Consider the following 20,077-nt stretch of genomic DNA (forward strand, 5'->3'; position numbering starts at 1 on the left):
TTCTTGCTCTCTCTGACTCTCTATCTTCTTCTTCTTCTTTTCTTTTCTTTTCTTTTCTTTTCTTTTTTCCCTCCATTTCTTTGCGGTTGGTGTAAGAACGATCAGTTACAAAGGAATTTAGATAGCATAGAGCTTTGTTGGACATGGACGTGCAAGTGCAACGTACTCGTCTTTTCTTTTTTTTTCTGACGGAGCGGGTGTTCAGGTCAATCCTTACGGGACCCGACTAATCCCACTCCGGCCCGGGAGGAGAGGCCCCTTCCCTCGGAACATAGTAACCCTGATACTCGATCTCTGGTGGAAGAATTGGACAACAACTTCCAAGAGGCTGTCGTGACCAAACGAGCTGCCCAGGAGGGGCGCAACGTGCTCGTCAAGCTGAGGGATTTTGTAAAACAAAGAAGTTAATTAATGGTCATCGGCATTCCAACATATAAAGGGTTGTCTGAGGGCCCTACGTAGTTTAATTTTAAGCGTTCATGTAATCTTAGGTGTATCACTATCAGGCCGGTAGCCTTTTATGTTGTTGGCTGCATAGTCTTTCTTGAGCTTCATAACATTGGGGCCTGGAGGGATTTGGGAATCTCTCGTGCGCTCTTGTCCAAATTGTTTGAATTGTTAGAGCTTGGTGATGAGACATTATACTCGTCCGCTTAAAAATGTTGAAAATTTTCAGCCGCATACAAGTTTTAGAACAGATCTGAGTCTGAGCTTCAAATGAGGGAAATTAATTAACACAACTTTCTTGTTTCCCCTCCAACTTTGAAAGCAGCACATGATCATATGTATATATGCTCTAAATTCATTGACAAAACCTTTTTAAGTGATAAAATTTCACGCCAAAACGTATGGAAATTTGAAGAAGAAATGCTACTGACGGTTACGGGTAATTTCTTTCATAAACTTCTAGTTTCATTTCCTTAGCTGGTCTTGTCATGATTACAAGTACCTTCTTGTAAGCCTATCTATACTTATGATGAAATACGGTCGAGGTATCGTATACATCATAGTACTAGTCAGTTGAGTGTCCAGTGCGTAATGATGCGAGCAAACTAAGTGCATTCCGTAATTCTGGAGTGTAGTGAATGCCTTGAGGTAAAGGTAAGGTAGCTGACAAAATATAACTCTAAAAACATTTTTGTGGGTTGGGGGAACTCTTCTAATAAAGAGTCATCGTCACCATAATCCTTGAAGCCAGAATGGAGTTCATTTGTAATTAATAGTAGACTTTGGAGTAGGTGATTGTAACGGGCAGAATAGTGTTGTGGAGAGTATGATATGATGAATTGCCGCAAACCTGAATTTGTTGTCTTAAATTGGGCTTTTCTTTTTTTGGAAAATTAAATTAGGCTGTTTGATGACGGAAATTCAGAGATACCGGAAAAGAAAGGGAAAAAAAAAATTCGATGTAAAGTTATGGTAACTCTCAAGTACACTTGCAGACGAGCGAAGAAGATGAGGACCGTGGGATCAATTTACTACACACGACACAACTAGTCATCGTCTAGCTTAGCCAGGCACTGTACCATCTGACGGTCATCGTCTAGCTTAGCCAGGCATTAGTATTACACTCCAGTGTAGTAGCAATGTCCAAAAAGCCACACTGACGGTCAAAGAAGAATAGAAATTCAGAGGAAATGAAAAGGGATGAGTGGGGGGAATCAGTTGGGGTGATGAAGACCCACAATATCAAACCAAATTTGCTTGAAGACCCTGATGATCAAGTCGTGATACTGGTCTGAGTTCAAGGACAGATAGCAGGCCAGAAGATCTTCCAAGTCTTTGGATGCGCAAATGTTGTTCTCCACAATCATTTCCATCATTGACTCCCTGAAATCACTCTGGGGATCCTTGGATGACTTCACGACCGCGAAGCTCTCCGACACGCTCCTCCTCCTCCTCCTCCTGCTCCTGCTCCTACTCCTAGAAGAAGAAGACGACGGCGACGATGACAAGCTTTTGCGGGCTTGAAATTGAATCCTCATGTTTGCAATTCTGGGAGAGTTTGTTCTGAGCTTGAGACCCCCGGCCCCCGGCGATGACGAACTCACCGAAACTGTTGCCGCCGGAGGAGCAGGACAACCAGTCTTCTTGTGGTCTTTGAAAGGACGAGCATTATTACTCCTACTCCTAAGAATGTCATCCTTGGCCACTTTGACGGACAAAGACCCGTACTCACTTCCCCTCAGCCTGCAGCTTGGCTCATAATCCCCTTCTTCTCTCTCCTTGCTGATGTTGCTGCAGGGTGGCTTATTGGTCATAATTGGAGGGAGATCGAGTATTTCAGAGACTTCAATGCTGAAACCCCCGAGCTTAGCAGCCGAACAAGGCTCACTAACATTTTTGATCAATTCTGGTTGGTTCAAGAGAGCAGCCCTGTTTTCGACTGATTTGCACCGACCAGAAACTGACCCTGAGACCATGCCCTGGACAGTTGTTTCGGCAGGGGTGCCGCGGGTAGAGCAAAATTCAAGCGATTGATCATCGGAGGAGGGACAATCGGGGGGAGGATTCGGGTACTCTTCAGGGGTTGTTGAATCGGGCTCAGTCGTGCAGACCGATGGGATGGTGGCCCTGCAGCTGCATTCCGCAGGGACGACGGAGGACCTCGCCGGCCGGGGACTGGGACTAGTAGTGTCATTGGATGATGATATTGCTCTGTTTCTGCTTGTGGTGGTACGCTTTTCTCTGGATGATTTTCTCGGTGGTGAGCTTCTAGTAACGTGGTCGTCATGTTGGTCGTAGAATCCGTGATCATGATCATCAGGTGGTGGTGGTGGAGTGCATAGATCTCTGGTAAAGTAATAGGATTTTCTTTGAGAGGAGAGGTGGGGATGCTGCGGAGGCCCTGCTGTTTGGGATGACAGGCCTGGTGCTGCAATGTTGGATGATGATAATGATGAGGCCAATGATGATGATGATGATGATGTCTGATGCAGTTTCTTACTGGTGGGGCGTATCATTTTCTGGTTTCTAGATTTACTCATTTCTCTGAGCTTGTAAAGCCAGGCATTTGGCATCATATCTGACAGCCTAAACCGGTAATTGCCCATTACCACAAAGCTACCTCCTCTCTCTACTCTGTCTCTCTCTCCCGTCAGTAGCGTATGCCCTTTGCTAGTAGTATTTTGAAAGAGCACAAAAGGTAGATGACTTTGCTCCTCCTTATTTTTATGGAGCGTAATAGATTAGTTACAGACTTTCAGGCCTTTGGGAGGGAGCTGGCGGTGGGCGTAGGAACGATAATTACTTAAATAGAAATGGTGGGACGTTCAGTTAAAAAAGAAAGAAAGAAAGAAAGAAACAGACGGGGGCCACCGAGGAGGAAAACTATGTCCAAAAGCGCATGCAACAGAGAAATGGAGTTGCATTATTCTTGATTGTTGCTTTTGATATAACCATAACAAAAAGTTAACAAAGTATTAATTACTAGTATCTTCTGGAAGCAAGATAGGAATATTTCTTCAGATACAATTCGACTGTCGGGAAGGATGAAAGAATCCATTGATCATCTCCTAATTGGTTCGACCGTAGGAGATGATCTTCCTATTCAGTTCCCGTCCTCACCACGCATGGAAATTTTCCACCTCTTATTTATGGACGATTACACCTGCAAAACCCCCCATTGATTGAAATATGAGAATTTCTAAAATCAAGAAACTGGGTCATCATTTAGGTTTGGTTTGTGTAGGTGGACTTTATAGGCATAGAATCCGCTCCTTTTTATATTTTCCTCCTATCCACATACTATTTGTCCGATGATTTCACTCAGTTTTCGCATAACCAACCACTGATTTGGTCCAGCAACACTGACATCAGAAGTCTTTCTTAAAACAAACTCAAAAATGTAGCAGCTCTTACATTTTTCCTCGTGATAACAGATAAAAAATCAACCACTTAATCCAGTTTTCGTTCAATCATAGCCATAGGATCAAATGCAATGCAGATGGGAGGAGCACAAGACCTACCATCTGCAACAGGAGAAAGAAGTTGTTAACAGTTTGCTGATTGAAACGAGCCCTACGAAATCAACACCTGAATAATATTAATTGTACAGTTGCATACCTGAATCCGAAGGGTGACAGATGGTTGATGTTCAGTGCTACCCATATCACACCGCCTTCGTATGACTGCACATTCTATCACGTGGCTCTCGAATTTTGGAGACAAACGAAGGCAATCTCCCCAGTCTGCATTTTGAAGAAATGCCTCAGAATTAGGCCGACAACTCTCAGTTTGAAGCCCCTAACAAACCACTTTCTCATTTGTCACTGATATACGCTCCGCCGCAGCAGCGTTAATTAGGACAGGTTTTGCTACTCCAGAAAAGCTCTGGATTAAAAGGATTTTTTTTTTTATAATTATTATTATTTTTGCCTTGTTTGGTTAGTAGGTTACTTGTGACGTTAATCCATGATAAAATTACTGACTCTACTGGGAAGAAATGCAGGAATGCCCGTATCCAACCTAGCGCATTTTCCCTTGCGAAACCAGTAACTCTTTTTTAGCACTTCAGCAGCTTTTTATAGACTAGGAGGGGTTCACCGCGCGATGTGCGGTGTTGGTTTCATGTTGCCCAGAAAATGCCCAATTTTCAAGTGAAGATATCACAAATCGCATGGGGTGTATTTAAGTTTTTTGGTTATGAAATGATTAAATTTTTAAATAAACGAGGTTGCAGGAAAATGTGAGTGAATAAAGGTTTGCATTCAACACGGCATTAAGGAAAAGATTGAAAAGAAAACAATTTTGGTGAATAAAATTGAAGCTCATAATAGATGTTTGGCATTCATAATATATTTGCTACATGTTTAATTTTATTGCAATGCAGTTATATTTAGTAGTTATGAAGAATGCGGTTCAACGAAATAAAAAACTGAAACATATGCGATGGAGAGGTTGAAGGTAACAGGGAACTTCGGTTACAGAGAAAACATATTGCAGAAGTTAGGTACAAGCAGGACAATTAGAATAAATTTTGAAGGTGCAAGACCATGGAAAGACTCTCTCGACTCCATTATCGTCAAAGACTGCAAGCGTGAAGGTAGTTGATGATTCTGGAATGAAGACAAGGACTTCATTGTGCTGTAACTGATGTTGAAGAACGAAGCTTCTCCAATTTGTTTTTAGCTTTTTCCCTTTTACACCTATCGATGTAATTTTCTCTCCAGTCCTAATAAGAAGTGTTGGAGTTCTTTGTTCATTAACAAAGCGATCGACGAATCTTGGAATTATCTGATACAAAAAGAATGAAAGTCAGATCCGAGAACATAATATATAGCTTTGGTTTAAAGTAATGCAGTAAGAGATGGAAAAAGAAACAGTGTATGGATAGGTTACCAATGTGTTTGGGGTTGCTGTATTGAAGGTTTGATAGAAGCAAACCGAATCAACGAGATTTTGGGTTAAATTTGGGTTCATTGATGAAGCCACTAACTGCTGAATTTTTATAGAAGCGGCACTATCTGAAGTTATTTAGCAGATAATAAATTAGAGAAGATTTTACTACAACTAACTGCATGATATAAAGGTTAGTATAAACTGACCTTGTGCATGAGCACGAACAGCCTGCAATAAATTTGGTAATGGGACTGTCCAAGATAGGTAAACCTGTTCTTGCAGCTCGGAAAAGTGTATGACATCAAAGATGAGATCGCCGGTATGTCGTAGAAGCAACATATCATGTTTGTTTGCAATATTTTCATGGTAATATTCATCCCAACCTTCTTGAAATGAACGATCACCGACTACAACAGGCCATTTATAAGTTCCGTGCCTGAGAATAATTGTATTATGCTGTAGCTGAGTAAGTAATTCCTTGAATCGAGCAGGTAGAATCTGCGTTTTAGGAGATAAAAATAGGAAATGTCAAATGAACATATATATCTACACTGCACATTGGTAACAAGTAATTTCTATTGCATAGAAGAAAATTAGACCTCTCCTCTATGATTGCATTTCAGTAGAAAACAACAGGCCATTGAGCTGTTATTTGTTAGTCCGTAGGTAGATGGACCTTCTGCCATTGATGTGACCGGGGAAGCTAATTAAAAAAAAAGTGGCAAAGATGCAGGCATATGAAGGCAAAGGGAACAAGTGAACCTTAGGGATAATCTGAGGGAAGCAAGTAGAAAGGTTAACTTGAAGTGGTTTGCTTGGGATGTATGAGCCATTCAAGAAGTAGCTATATATAAACAATGAATGGGTAACAGAGTTTTTTAGTAAATTTGTTTATGGTCAGGCTTGCTGTAGTTCATCTCAGAGCTGAGTGGTTCAATGTTTCGTCACATCAAAGAAGTAGAACAGGGTAATATTAAAAGAAGTGACTGGTAAGGTCACAGCTAAGAAGTGAATGCAGAGCAGGGTAATATCTATTGTATAACACAGTTATGGTGACGAAAAAAGTAGAGTTTCTGCAAAAGAACTGAAGGCTGCACAACTACACAATTTAAGGCTAATAGATATACTAAGTCTGAGCTGCTGAGCAGAGTGAGTGGAGCTGACAATAGTGGGTGCGATATTTAATAAGAGATTTATGTGAAGGAGAAAATTTGAATAGCTTTGATAAAAGCATTCAGTAAAAGCTGGCGAATAACAGATAGTACATTCACCACAAGGTCAGTTAATAAGCTAAATAGAGTAGAAAGTGAATTCAAAGGACCCTGTGACCAGTACATAACAGCTGTAAAACATCAATTCATAATACATAGCTGGGGCTGATTGCAGATTATCAGCTAACGTAAAAGGTTTAACATCAAAAGCAGTTTAAGGGGCATTCGTCAACAAAAGACAGCTTCGACTAATACATCAATGACTCTTTGAGGAACACAAAAGCAATCCTGCAAAAATATAGGATAGCATGGCAGACATAGAAAGCAGAGATTTGGTCGACAAAAGGGGCAACAGTAACAAGTCAATTGATTCTTTGCTTTTTGCTAGAGCTGCATTCTGCATTTTCATCTTCTTCAGCTTGAGTGCTCTGTGGTTCATCAAACCTTTCAGATAGGCGAACACAAACTTTTGAACGAGCGCTACTCTCTCCTGCGACCATATTTGTTTGATATGTCACATGATTCAGTTGAAGTAAAATATAAATGCAGGAAGCTAAATTGTGTAGTGCTTGTGAGTTACCTGGAGTCCCGAGCTGTATAGTGTCAGATTCTTTGCTAGGAAAAGGAGGTGCATCTTTCGTTTCACTTGTTAACTGCGCAGAATCGGCATCATCATTGACTTCAGAGTAGTATATAATTGTGTAGCGCTGCCTTGCGTCTGCCAGCTGCGTTTGCACAGGTTTGATGTGAAGCAGAAACGTCTTTGAACTGAGCTCCTTGTGGACAAACTCGAGGGGAAGTGCAACATTCTGTTAAGGGAACGAAAAGTAAGAATAAAAAGTATAGAATACCTCTATCATCAAGATTTAGGGAGCAAGAACCTCATTAAAGTGTTGCATTGCTTCCAGCGCACTAAACGTCAGTAAGTTCTCTGCTAATTCGCCAAATATTGAAGCTGGTATCACGCCGGTGCTATCGATCAAATCAACATCAAAGTGGCATCTAAAAATAGGGACGCAATATGCAGGAATTCATATTTTTTATGTGAAACAGCATTAGATAGAAGCAAATACAAACCAATATATTACAGGTATATTTTTTAGCACCTAGGTACTGCAGGATGTTTCTCTTTGCACGAGTTACAGGTAAACTCAACTTGATAGGCTGCCGCTGTAGCTCGGCAACAGTTCTTACAGCTCATGTACCAATATTTCTGGAAGATATGCTCAAAAGAGAACTGTGCCTTCACCCATATAGTCTTAAAGACGAGCAAGCATGAGTAAAAAAAGATGATTGCACATGAAAAGAGAATGAAAACAGGGCAACATGTTTGAGTCCCAAACCTTTTGTGACGAAGTTATGTTACAAATCCAGGTAGTTTTCTGATCTGATTTTAATGACAGCTGTGGATTGTATTTAATATAGTCCTTTTTTTCGGCAGCTTCTTTAAGCAACTTAGTGTTCCTCAATGCCCTGGGTGAAAGGAGACATAAAAAGTATTAAGCCTGAAAGTGGGGACAGAATTTAAGCTAAACTGTATAGAGGTCGATGATTTGAAATATATCGCACCAGTTCTTGAGTTCTCTTGCCTCTTGTATAGGTGGATCAACAAGAATCGCTGAATCAAACCAAGTACCAAGTGCGACTCCTGTATGGTGAAAGTAAAGTACACATTTCTTTACAGGTGTTGCAGGCAGGTAGAAAAAGCTAAACAGTAAAAACGTTAAAAGCTAAAACTGGAACAGACCATTATAGTTGTTCACTCTAACTCTGCGAGCAATGATGACAGGATAGCTGTGAAGTTTAGATAGTATTTCCTGTCCTTCATTAGCCAGAAAACTATCCCATAGAGAGAGGAGCACCGTCTGTGATCTGTGCTCGTGATAAGAGGTAACAGTTACAAACCGAAAAAAATGGTTGCAGAGAAAAAGAAATAAAGGTAGTGTGAAGTTTTGCATAAACTGAGAATTGAAGCTCTTACTGTTCATTAAGAAGAACAAATTTCTGAACATCTGATTGCTTTGAGTTTTTGGTAACAGTTTTTTTCTCAAGCGCACTAATCACAACTCCCAGCACGTCTATGAACAATACAGAAAATGGGATTATGAAAAACTTTGGCCAGAATGTAAACATATTAAGAGTAAATCATTGAAAGACTTACCCACTGATTTAGTTCTGTCATCCATGTATTGAACTAAGTCAGTAAACTTTGAATACCAGAATTTTACAAGCATGACTTCATCATCATCAGCAATTTCGTCAATGACAGTCTTGGTGCTGATAACCCATTGAACGGTGAGCTCAGATGTCTGGAACTTTGGTGGTATGGTTCTGACCTCAGCATTGGATATTTTATATTTTTTATAGACCTGCAAAATGCTGCTCATTCTAGGAATGTCATCATTGAAGATGATTCCTTCGACTCTTGATCCCTATGTAAAGAGGTGAAGTTAATGCAGCATATAGAAATCAAAACAATAGTGTACTTAAATGCTAGAATCTAAACTTGAGGAGTGGCTTCAACTAACCTCTGAATCGTAGAAAACAAATTTCTGCTTTCTTGTTGGCGTTCCCATTGAGCTTGTGATCTGTTGCTTTTCTTGAACAGTGATGATGCAGCTCCAATTTTTCATGTGAGGTATGATATCTCGCATCGGCAGCAAGTTAGCCATCCTACAAAAACACAGGTTGATGGATATATGAACAGGAACTAAAAGATAAAAAAAACACAGTAATCCAACACTGAAAAATATGTATGGCGAGCTTACTTTAGGATAAGCCAAGCAGAAAATGGTTTAGGCTTGAGCTAATCTAAAAATTTCATCAAAGACAACATTTCGTGTTTTGCAATCTACTTTTGTGTCATCAAATGTTCCAGGAACAAGAAGAACTTTAACTTTGGCAGCGGTCTTAGCTCTGGACAGAGCAACATACAGCTGGCCATGAGAAAAAACTGGTTCCCGTAGATAGATGCCGACGTAGTCAAGAGTTTGGCCCTGCGATTTATTGATAGTTAAAGCGAAGCAAAGGCGGACAGGAAATTGTGTTCTTATGAATGGAATCCCATTCTTGTCATTGTCAGGCGTTTGAAGAGGTATCCTTGGAATGAAAACTCTTTTTCCTCGATGATGGCCAAAAACAATTTCAGCAGAAATTGTGTGCTGGCCAAGTTCCCTACATATTAACCTTGTGCCATTGCAAAGGCCTTCAGCTGGATTTAGATTTCTTAGAAGCATCAGCGGACAGTTTTCCTTCAACAGCAACTTATGAGGAGGAAGACCTTTAGGATTTTGAGAATTGAGGAAGTCTTCGTAATCACCTTGGTGCCGCTGATCAACAGTCTTGTCGGAGCTAATATAAGTTTGAAGGCTTCCAGGAAATCTCCTAATCATTATTTCATTGAGCTCATCGACTGAGCTATTTTTAGGCGCAAGGATGCACCTATTTATTAGGTTATAAGGATCTTGTGAATAGGTGTTCAAATCTGGAAAGACACTTTCTAGTAACCTGTGTAAAAGAAGCTGCATTGATAATGGGAAGCAGGAGGAATAGCTGCTAAACAAAAACTAAATTTGATTGTATGTACTTAGCTAACCTGTTTAAGGACTTCTCTTTATCGTAATAAGGAATAACTATATCTGATGATAAAGTTATTTCACCCTCATCATCAACAGGCTCTCTTCCCTCTCCTACTCTTAGAAGGAATCGCGAAAATTCAGGATCAAACATAGCTCGCATATTTTGTGCGAGTCGGATTTTATGCAGTTTAGGCCACAGAGGAGACATGGGAAAGGTCGACTGGATGAGAACTTGTTTAGTTGCTTGTTCAATCACAGGCAGGGTCTGTCGAAAATCTCCTCCAAAAACTATTACCTTTCCTCCAAAAGGTAAATCTGAGTCCATTAAATCCTTCAGCAATTCGTCGAAGGCTTCAATAGTGTCCCGCTTAGCCATTGAAGCCTCATCCCACAAAATAAGCTTAGATTCTGAAATGAGTTTTGCAGTAGAACTTTGTTTACTAAGCTGGCAACTCTTACTTTTTGAGAAATCAAGTGGTATCTTGAATCTCGAGTGAGCTGTCCTTCCACCAGGAAGGATCGATGCTGCAATTCCAGATGTTGCCACTGCAATTGCAATATGGTTCTGCGACCGTAAGGTCGCGAGAAGCGACCGATACAGGAACGTTTTACCGGTGCCGCCGGGGCCATCAACGAAAAAAGCCTGGCCGTCTAAGGAAAAACATGCTGCTAGGATTAGATCATAGGCATGTTTTTGCTCAGAATTTAGCATCTGAGGCAAAAGCAGATCCTCAGGTGTCACTGCTAAGCTTTTCTCACTTTCAATCTCCTTTGTTAACCGTTCAGCATAATTGCATGTAAAATCGTCAGAGACGAAGTGGAAATCAGTAATGCTTTTCCCCATTTGTTCAAGTGAACTGTTAATAGCTTGCAAAACTTTCCGCCTAATTTCAGCTGAAGAAAAGCCATGGAGTGGCTGCTGGTGATGATAGTCAGCAGAAAGCTCATGTTCAAATTTTTCCCAAAGCGATTTAGGATTTGTTGGAGAACAGTACACAAGGAGAGTGGCAAACAACAGCCTCAATGAAGACGGCATTTGAAATGCTATCGCTTCCTGAAGTGTCTCCTCTATATAAGCATCGGATTGTAGAAGGCCAAGAGCTAAAGCAGCTTCTCTAAAAGAACCTAATCTCTGTGCATTAACAGTCAAAAGGTCTTCAAAAGAGGTCGGGCCAGCAATGTGTGTCAAAAGCAACCTCAAATAATATCTTTCTCCTTCCTTTGGACTAACAGTGACCATGCGACCGATCACCTTTCGACGCTTTCTTTCAGTCCACTCTTTATATTTACCAGACCAAACAAAATGCTCAGGAAAATTTCTGTACAAGCATTTCAGATTCTGTGCTTTAGGATTGGTTCTGTTCATGCGAAAAAACTGAGTTAACATTGTCTTTGAAAAGTCAATTTTACTCAGTAATTGCAGCAAGTCAGAGTTCTTGTCAAAGGAAATGAATTGCTGATCTGGAAGGTGAATCTGAAGGGTGTAAACTGCCGGGGTCATTTCGCTCAACTTAAATTCATAAATGCGCCAAAAAGCTTCTGGGGGTGAAACCCATCTACCTTTCTGGAAGTCTTTTATTTCATCAATATCATCCGCTGATGCACAGGAAATAATCTTAAAGCTCACTTGATCGTGTCCTTTGAAAACATACTTATACAAGTACTTCACGAGCTTAAGAGTAGAACAAATTTCGACATTGATGTGGCAATCAAATAAAGCAAGCAGGTAAGGGTTGTAAGGCACAACCCACCTATTATCAAGAGTAAATCTACGAACCTTCACTCTTTTGCCATCATCCCTTCTCCTATAACACGGATAGGTATCCTCACCATGAGTCGTCTGAGAACAAAAGCTCTTTGGATAGCGATTTTTGCAGGTTCCATCTCTCATACAAGGACAAGATGTATCCATGGCTCCGCAAGGACCATGGATCATATGTTTCACAACAAGAGAATACAAGTGAGGATATCTATCTTTGTCGGGCAACTCAGCACAAACTACTTTGTCGTACGACTCTGGATTAAGCAGCTTATGACCAGGTTTTAAGATCAATAATAAATGGGCATGAGGAAAGCCGCGTTTCTGAAACTCAATCACGTAAACACACGCTGAAACCTCGCCGAAGATCTGCTTATTGAGAATTTCTGCTTTAAGCATTTCAAACTTGGCTCTAAAAACTCTAGCGAGAAGGTCTGGCCGATCCTGAGGTTTTTCATGGTATTTCAAATTTTCCTGAATTTCTTTCCATGCTGGATTACACGTCATTGTAAGAAAAATGTCTGGTTTTCCATATTTTTGCACGAGGGCCATCGCATCTAGGTAACGACGCCTCATATCCCTCGGACCACCTATAAAGGAAAGCTGGAAGAATGACCTTACGACCAACCTTAGAAGCAGCAGTCTGGCCAACAGAAACACTGTCCAGAACTCCTTGCAGAATTTCGGAACGTATATTGTTTTGTCGATGCCTATGAAAGTCAAGCCTACATGTTTCAATCTTGACATAAGCATCAACTGAAAACTGCTGTAAGCCTAAGAGTGTGTAACAGCATTGACTCATCATGTCCCTTATTTGGAACCTATAACAGTAGTACTCCCTAGCAGATACAGTACCTTCCTCTGTTTTTCCTCGGTCAGCAGCTATAAAGAAGGAAAAGATGTTGTACATGGTTAAATAATGGAACGCAATGGGTAGGTTCAGCAGTTTATAAGAAGAGAGAAATGTGCTCGCCTCTTTGTTCTAAATCGATTAACTCCGATGAGGAGCTAACTGAAGTTGGATCAATGTTAATATCATTCTCACAAGCGTCCCCTCCTCTTTGCCTCTTGCAAAGCCTTTTAATTCCATGGTGCCAGCCACACTCACCACGAGGGAAAAGGAGAGGGTACTGTAAAGGGTCGTAACAGCCATAGTAATGTTGAATCCTATGGCTACCAGCCGAGCGAGAATAAACCTGAATATGAGCGCGCCTATCGGACGACTGATCTTCACTTTCAGTCCATATAGCTGCTACTTGCGAGGCTGAGGGAAGGTTATATACTCGCTGGTCAAGTGAAGGATAACAATTAAGGATAATGTTCAGGCTGTCAAGGTGTGGAACATCCCTAAGGCCTTTAAAGAACCGAGCATAAGGATTGTCAGAAAGGATGCGCATAAGCAGTTTTAAAGTGCTTTCGCGTAGTTTATCTGAGTTACCAAGCCTCTTTGTTAATTCCTCAGCAGTGTGAAAAAAATATAATTGGATTCCAGATGGTCGATCACCTAAGTGAACAAGACCATCAAGAAAGTGGTAAACCTGACCTTGAACACGGAAGGTATAGACACCTTTTGTGTTCTTTGTTAATTCAGAGTCATACTTTGCAGCAAAAGATGTAAAGCCAAGGTTGTTGTTATAAGTGCGAACAATGGTCCTAAAGTGAGCACTCTCTTCATCGTTGCCAATGAATAAACGTTTCAAATCGTAAGGCATTGGAGGAGCAACGATAGAAATCTCTCCTCCTGAACAGCAAAAGGAAGGAGGTTCCAAATGGAACCTTTTCGCTCCACAATGCTGACAATCAGGAACACGAGGTAGAACCAGAGATGCATCGGGAATATTGCCAAGACGAGACATGGTTGAACGTGCACGAGTTCGTTTTTTCGCTGCAGTTTTATTGCGCGTACAAACGAGTTTATTAATTATGACTGGTGAGCTGGATAAATCAGGATGGAAGGCAACAAACGGTTAAAGAGAATCAGGAGCAAATCCAAACCTGAGCTGCGGTTGTTTACAGATTCAGGGGTGCTGCGTTTTTTGTAACGGGAGCGAACAATAGATGGATCAGAAGAATGAGCTACTTCTCTGGTTTTTTTCTTCAAGTGACCAGATGTCGGCTCACACCTGGACACCTCCTCTGTGTGAGCAGGAAAGTTGTCTGCGAATTGCACAACCGAATAAGGTAGGCAAAAGAGTTCCAATTCCCTTAAAGGAACACCGGCTAACAAAGGAAGAAGGCTCCCGGAAGGCCAGGATATAAAGTTGTTTATTGAGTATTTATAGCCTGGCCGAAACAGACCAGGAGGTTTGCAAACACAGCGTATATGGTAAGGCAAGACAGTACCTTCGCAAGGCTGTTCTAAAGGAGAATCTGGGATTTCAGCAGGGAAAGAATGATGCGCAGAAGCATTTTCTTTTGGAATCGATCGTTCAGAGTTCTTAAGAGATGAATCCAAAGGAAATAAGCCTAGCATAATTTCAGGATGTGAAAGGTTAACAGATTGTTCATTTTCAGGCGGAAGGGAGAATACGAGCTTATGTTTTCCTCTACCTGGTTCATCACTGAGTTTTGTTCCAAAGGCGGGGATAGGATGACCAGTAAATGAACCAGATGGCTGACACGACATGAAATCTAATCCCTCTCTAATCGCAAAGTCATCATCAGCTGGAAACACAACATGTGTATTTCCCAATGGCTGAGAATGAGCAGCCGTAGGATCCTCACTATGACATGGCATATGATGAGCATTTGGGAATGACACACCAGTTTGCACATATCCTAATGGGACCTTGCGAACACGAGGAGCTGGAGTTTTTCCAGCTTTCTTGGAGGCCCGAGCTTGCCTTCGAGAGCGCAGAAGCTCCGCTTTCTTCAGAGGCGGTATTTCTGCATATTTTTTGCGGCGGATAGCATTCCTATCCATCTGATTGGTACACACTTGAGTAGGCGAAAAGAAAGCCAAACGTACACGTCTAATACATGACCACAGCGGTAACTAAATAAGTAAGAAGCAGGGCAAAGCTCAACCAAGATCGACGCATAAAAACAGAGGAAGAAAAGCTAAAGTGCAGCTCTCACACAGGAGAATGAAACTCAGCAGACATAAAAAAAGAAAGATAAGTGCAGTCCTTACACAGAACCATGGAATTCAGTAAGTATTATTATTATTTAAAAGGATAAGAGTGAAGCAAAGTTAAAGCACAGGCCTCGGACAGGAGCATGGAACAGAGCACATAAGGAAAAGCAGATAAAAGTTCGAGCCAAGCTGGTAACATTTAAAAGTGAACCAATAAAACCACGTAACAAATAATTATTGGACAGGAGCAAGGTAAAAGCACATACGAAAGGGAGGATAAGTAATGTCACCTTAACCTTAAGCCTCTATCAGCCAACAGCAGAGCAACAAAGAAGAGGCCAGAACCTGCTTCAGCATCCAATAAACCAACAAGAGGAAAAAAGGGTAAGAAGATACAATTCCAAAGAGTAAAATGCGGTAGAACAAGCATTTCTTGCAGGCAATTCTGAAACCTCTTAATAAGATGGATGGCAGGTTTATTTTTGCAAGCATTTCTGAAGGGGGGGGAAGATAACCTCTTAATAAGTATTTCTGAAACAGTAATCCTTACAAGCATTTCTCACAAAATAGATCCCTCCTGTAAGAGAGGGAGGGGTACGCTTCAGAATGCTGTCTGAAAATATATGGCGTATAATATAAGAAATGCTTACTAAGAGGTTCAAAATAGGTAGAAGGCGGGGAAGGATAACTTGCACGCAGTAAGAGTAGCAGGACAAAACGTGAAGAAAGCACAGCAATGCAAGAATTGTTCACAGGGGGAACACGGGAAAAGCAGGGGAAAAGGTTCTGGCAGAAAAAACCAAATTAAATTAGGGCGAATGAGTGAAAAGGGAAGAAGTAAAATGAGATGAAAAGCAAATCAAAGAGGCAACTAAACAGTAACAACTCAAGAGAGCATAAAATTTAGCCGCTAAAAAAAACAAATAACCACAACAATGCAGACAAGGGTTTCAGAAGGAGCTAAAATTAAATAATAACAACAAAAATAAACCTTATGCAAGAAGGCAGCAAGACAGCAGCTCTCAGAAAGGCTTGGAAAAGCGGGGGAAAGAAAGAAGACAATAGCTCAGAATGAAGAAGAAAGCAGCTGAAGGGCAAGGAAAAAAGAGCAATGGAAATGAGGCACAATTACCGCGGTGCATGATGACGAGCGCTGGAAAAGGCCAAATTAGGAGGTTAGAAACCCCTGCATACATCGGACAAACAAAGAGCTCCTAGTCTTGTCAATCATCAAAGAAGAAAGAAAAGAGGGAAAAGTGTTTTTTCGGCAGCTCTATAGAGCAGAGCTGAAGTTTTCTCTGACCAAAGCGCAGAGAGAAGGAAGAAGGAAGAAACTCAGTCAGATGTAACGGTGAATCTGATTTTAAAAGAAGGGCAGTATCGTCAAAGCACACCAACCACATTGAGCCCATCACCAAACAGCTATCATCATCAATCAAACCATCAGCAGGCGCCAATCTCACTCAGCTGGCAACGTTTATATATATTGTCAAAACCGAAGGTCCTTCTGCTTCTCTCTCGGACAAAAGCAAGACAACAAGAATTACACTTCCCAGCAAGAGCACACAAGCCCACGCGATTGACGACCAAATCTCAGCCAAAAAACCGAAGGTCCTTCTTCTTCTTCTCTCGGACAAACAAAAGCAAGAGAAGAAGAATTACACTTCCCAGCAAGAGCACACAAGCCCCACGCGATTGACGACCAAATTTCAGCCAATAAAAGCGAGCCACGTCAGCACAAAACCACCACACTTGACAACCCCATTCGCGCTTTTACTATATAGGTAGATAACTCCTTCCTTCATAAGAGCAGGCGAAAGAATTGAGCCACATGTTTCTGGACTGATAATGAAATACAACTGTAAAAATCCAAAGAATGATGGTTATTTCCATGTCTTGTGGTCGTGTGGACTTTGGGCTTTTCATCCTGGGCTCAACCAACATGCCCACTCTTTGTACGGGATAAATAAATCAAACTATTACGTACTCTAAATTAATATTTTGCTTCGTAAGAGCGCGCTCGTCCTTACGAAAAATAATTTATGTTTAATAAAATTTTAAACTCAGTTTAAGCTTGGTTCAATTAGTATCAAATTTGAAATTTATATGTAAAAATTTCAAACTACTTGAGTTCGGCTCCATAAAAGTAAAGTTTGTCAGAGCTCAGCTCGATAAATAAACAAATCAAATCTAAACACAATTTTAAACTTTGTTAACAAAAATGTTTAAGCACTATAATATTTGATACTTTAATTTAATTAGAATCGTTTGCGCCTCTAGCAGGATGATATCTTCCAATCAACAAGTTGGAATGTACTTGTGGTAGTACCAACAGTGTGGAAATATAATTGTTTTGTTTGTGATGCGGTCTGGTAATTTTAAGGGTCTTCTGGCCCAAGTACATATCATTACAAGGGAACATCTAATATATTTCAATGTTTTTTGTTTGGTTATGCAAAATAATACTTTCATGCTTGTGAGAATTTTTTTTAAAAAAATTGTTTATAAATAATAAATACCTATACGATTAAAAATTGATCATTAAATTACATAAAAAGTTTATCCAGCTTTATATACTTTTTTTTTTCTAAACACGATAGAATCTATTCTAGACCTACACGATAGAATCTATTCTAGACCTACTCCTATATATAGGGGAGGAGGACCAAAAAAGGTCCAAGAAGAACTCGGAGGGGACTAAACCACCACTGACCTAACCTAAAAAGGTTCAAGGAAAATTTAGAGAAAACTAAATCGCCACCGACCCATATTTGTGCATAAGCACCCGCTGACAAACTTTTTGGAAAAACCTAAATTTTTTTAAAATGCAAGTCACGAGATTTGATCATTTAACCTACACTCATGTATGCTTTAAAGCTCTGTTGGTTGGTTATCCAGCTTTATATACGCGTTTTGAAGAAATGGTGAACAGAATTTGATATGAGCTCCAAATTTGGTTCAAGAGACAAAACACCCTGCCTAGAGGCCCCGCAGGGTTTTCTCATGATGGAAGGGGATGAGACCTCCCTCGATTTGAGCACTTGCATGTATCTTTCCAGTTTCCACAGACAAAAAGCCTTGCATTCGATCATCATGATTAGGATTAAGAGCTTATTCAGAAAAAGGTTACTCCTACGATCGTAGCAGACAAATGAATAACACCGCGTTCCCTCTATGAAGCAAAATTGAAGAGACCTTAACAGGCTGTAGTAAAATATATACATATATATATATGGCAAAAAATCGCAGTGGTCCTCAAACTTTCAACTTTGCGTGTTTTTAATCCTCCAACTAATAAGTGCGTAAATATAGTGCTCTAATTAATAAAAATGTGTAGTCGTAGTCCTTCTGTCCAATTTGACTGTTAAAATGGACAGAAAACACATCATGGACAACTCACATGATATTTATTGAGGGTAATCTCGTCAGTACGGTACAAAGAGCAAGAAAGCCCCTCAAAAACTTCAAATGTCGGATGCACTTTGAATTTCTTCTTCACCAGCCTCTACAAAACCCTAGAATACTCCTTCGGTCAAGAGATTGCAGCAGGGAAGAAGATCGGTGAGGTGCTGATGTCTGCCCAGAGGAACGATGGAGTGGAAAATTAGGAGGATGGGCATCTACTTCAACCCCCAGTTAGTATATGATACGTGCACTTAAACCGTACAAAGTTCTGCAAAATTTTTCAACAAAGTTGAAGGTTATCCCAAGTCTCAGTAGCTCATTTTATTCTCCAACAAACCAAGATCTGTTGGTACAAAGCAGACTTACTTAGATAAGGTAGAAAGACATAGCATACTTACACAAGAAATAATTCTACAATTCTCTTCACAACACCAAGTCGAACAAATTCCTTTTTTGCAGCTTCACTACTAACAGTCACCAAGACTGAGGTGAACTCTATAATCTGAAAAATAATTTTTAGCCATGCAATCAAGTTCGTGCGTTGCCAAACTGTACAAACCTTAGGAGAACATTATACGAATTATGATTAAAATTTTAGGTTGTATATCTAAGGCAATATTATATTAGCAGGCTTCTAATTTTACTATGAGCAAACAAAAACGAAAATCTAATCCACAAGTTTCTCTTTTAACAAAAACGAAAATAAAAGCAGAATGGAGACCTTTAAACGATGTTATCCAAGAGGTGGCTGTACACGTAATCAGCAAGACATAGTCCTCAGAGGAAACATCCAAAAGCTTCAGCATATCGCCTGCAAAATCAAGATATAATATCCAAAGTTCATATAAGCTAACCCGATTTCAGTTCGCATGCCATTGCAAAATAAACAAATCACTTTAGCCTTCTAGTGTGTTTGGATTGCAAATTTATCTCAAATAATATTTCGCTTGCATCATAAACACATTTTTCAATCCACTTTTTTATATTCCCAACTACCTTTTATCTCACATATATCAAATCACAAAAAGTGCTATGATAATTATTCCAAATAATATTTCAAATAATAGCAAACCGCGTCATATCGCTATCTGAACATCTATTTTTGCATTCACAGTCAAACAATGATTCTATTTGGATTGTGAATTATTAGAGATATTTTTACTGTAGCACTTTTTGTGATGTGATGTATGTGAGATAAAAAGGTAATTGGGAAGGTAAAAAGGTGTATTGGAAATTGTAATGATGATGTAAGCAAATAAATTTGAGAAAATAAAGCCCAATCCAAACAAACCCGACTCGAAGTCACCATCTTCGTGGACATACTGCAAGGGCACATGGGGAGAGTTGGAGTGTTGAATCTTATCATTTTCAGCTCAATTGAGGGCCTCTCAATCTGTTGCTACCAGTCCTCAAAGCTTCTTTCCCGATTGGAGTGAAGAAAAAGAAGGAGGAGATTTGAGGAAAGTCCCTCTATTTTGCTGACGAGATTACCTCAGTAAATGTCATGTGAGCAGTTCGTGATGTATTTTCGTCCGTCTTAACGGTCAAATGGGACGGAAGAACTACAACTGCACATTTTTATTAATTGGAGAACTATATTTACGCACTTATTAGTTGAAGGACTAAAAATGCACAAAATTGAAAGTTTGAGAACTATCCCGAATTTTTACCCATATATATATAAGCAGATGACTTTCTGGAATCAGAA

At 40.2% G+C, this 20,077-nt stretch overlaps 2 protein-coding genes across 2 annotated transcripts; both read right to left on the reverse strand.

The window, feature by feature from the left end:
• Nucleotides 1-1,613: 1,613 nt before the first annotated feature.
• On the reverse strand, nt 1,614-3,053 carry LOC113776309 (transcription repressor OFP3-like). The gene has a single exon (XM_027321438.1). It carries the CDS (start codon nt 3,051-3,053, stop codon nt 1,662-1,664), a length of 1,392 nt encoding a protein of 463 aa, XP_027177239.1. The 3' UTR covers nt 1,614-1,661.
• A 6,293-nt stretch (nt 3,054-9,346) lies between these two features.
• Nucleotides 9,347-13,744, reverse strand: LOC113776485. Its single transcript, XM_027321666.1, has 4 exons — nt 12,862-13,744; nt 12,517-12,770; nt 10,147-12,362; nt 9,347-10,058 (listed from the first exon to the last, which is right to left on the reverse strand). Exons 1-4 carry the CDS (start codon nt 13,742-13,744, stop codon nt 9,347-9,349), a joined length of 4,065 nt encoding a protein of 1,354 aa, XP_027177467.1.
• Between the last annotated feature and the right edge of the window lie 6,333 nt (nt 13,745-20,077).

Source organism: Coffea eugenioides, chromosome 6 (assembly GCF_003713205.1).
Source record: "Coffea eugenioides isolate CCC68of chromosome 6, Ceug_1.0, whole genome shotgun sequence".
In the NCBI taxonomy this organism is placed as follows: domain Eukaryota; kingdom Viridiplantae; phylum Streptophyta; class Magnoliopsida; order Gentianales; family Rubiaceae; genus Coffea; species Coffea eugenioides.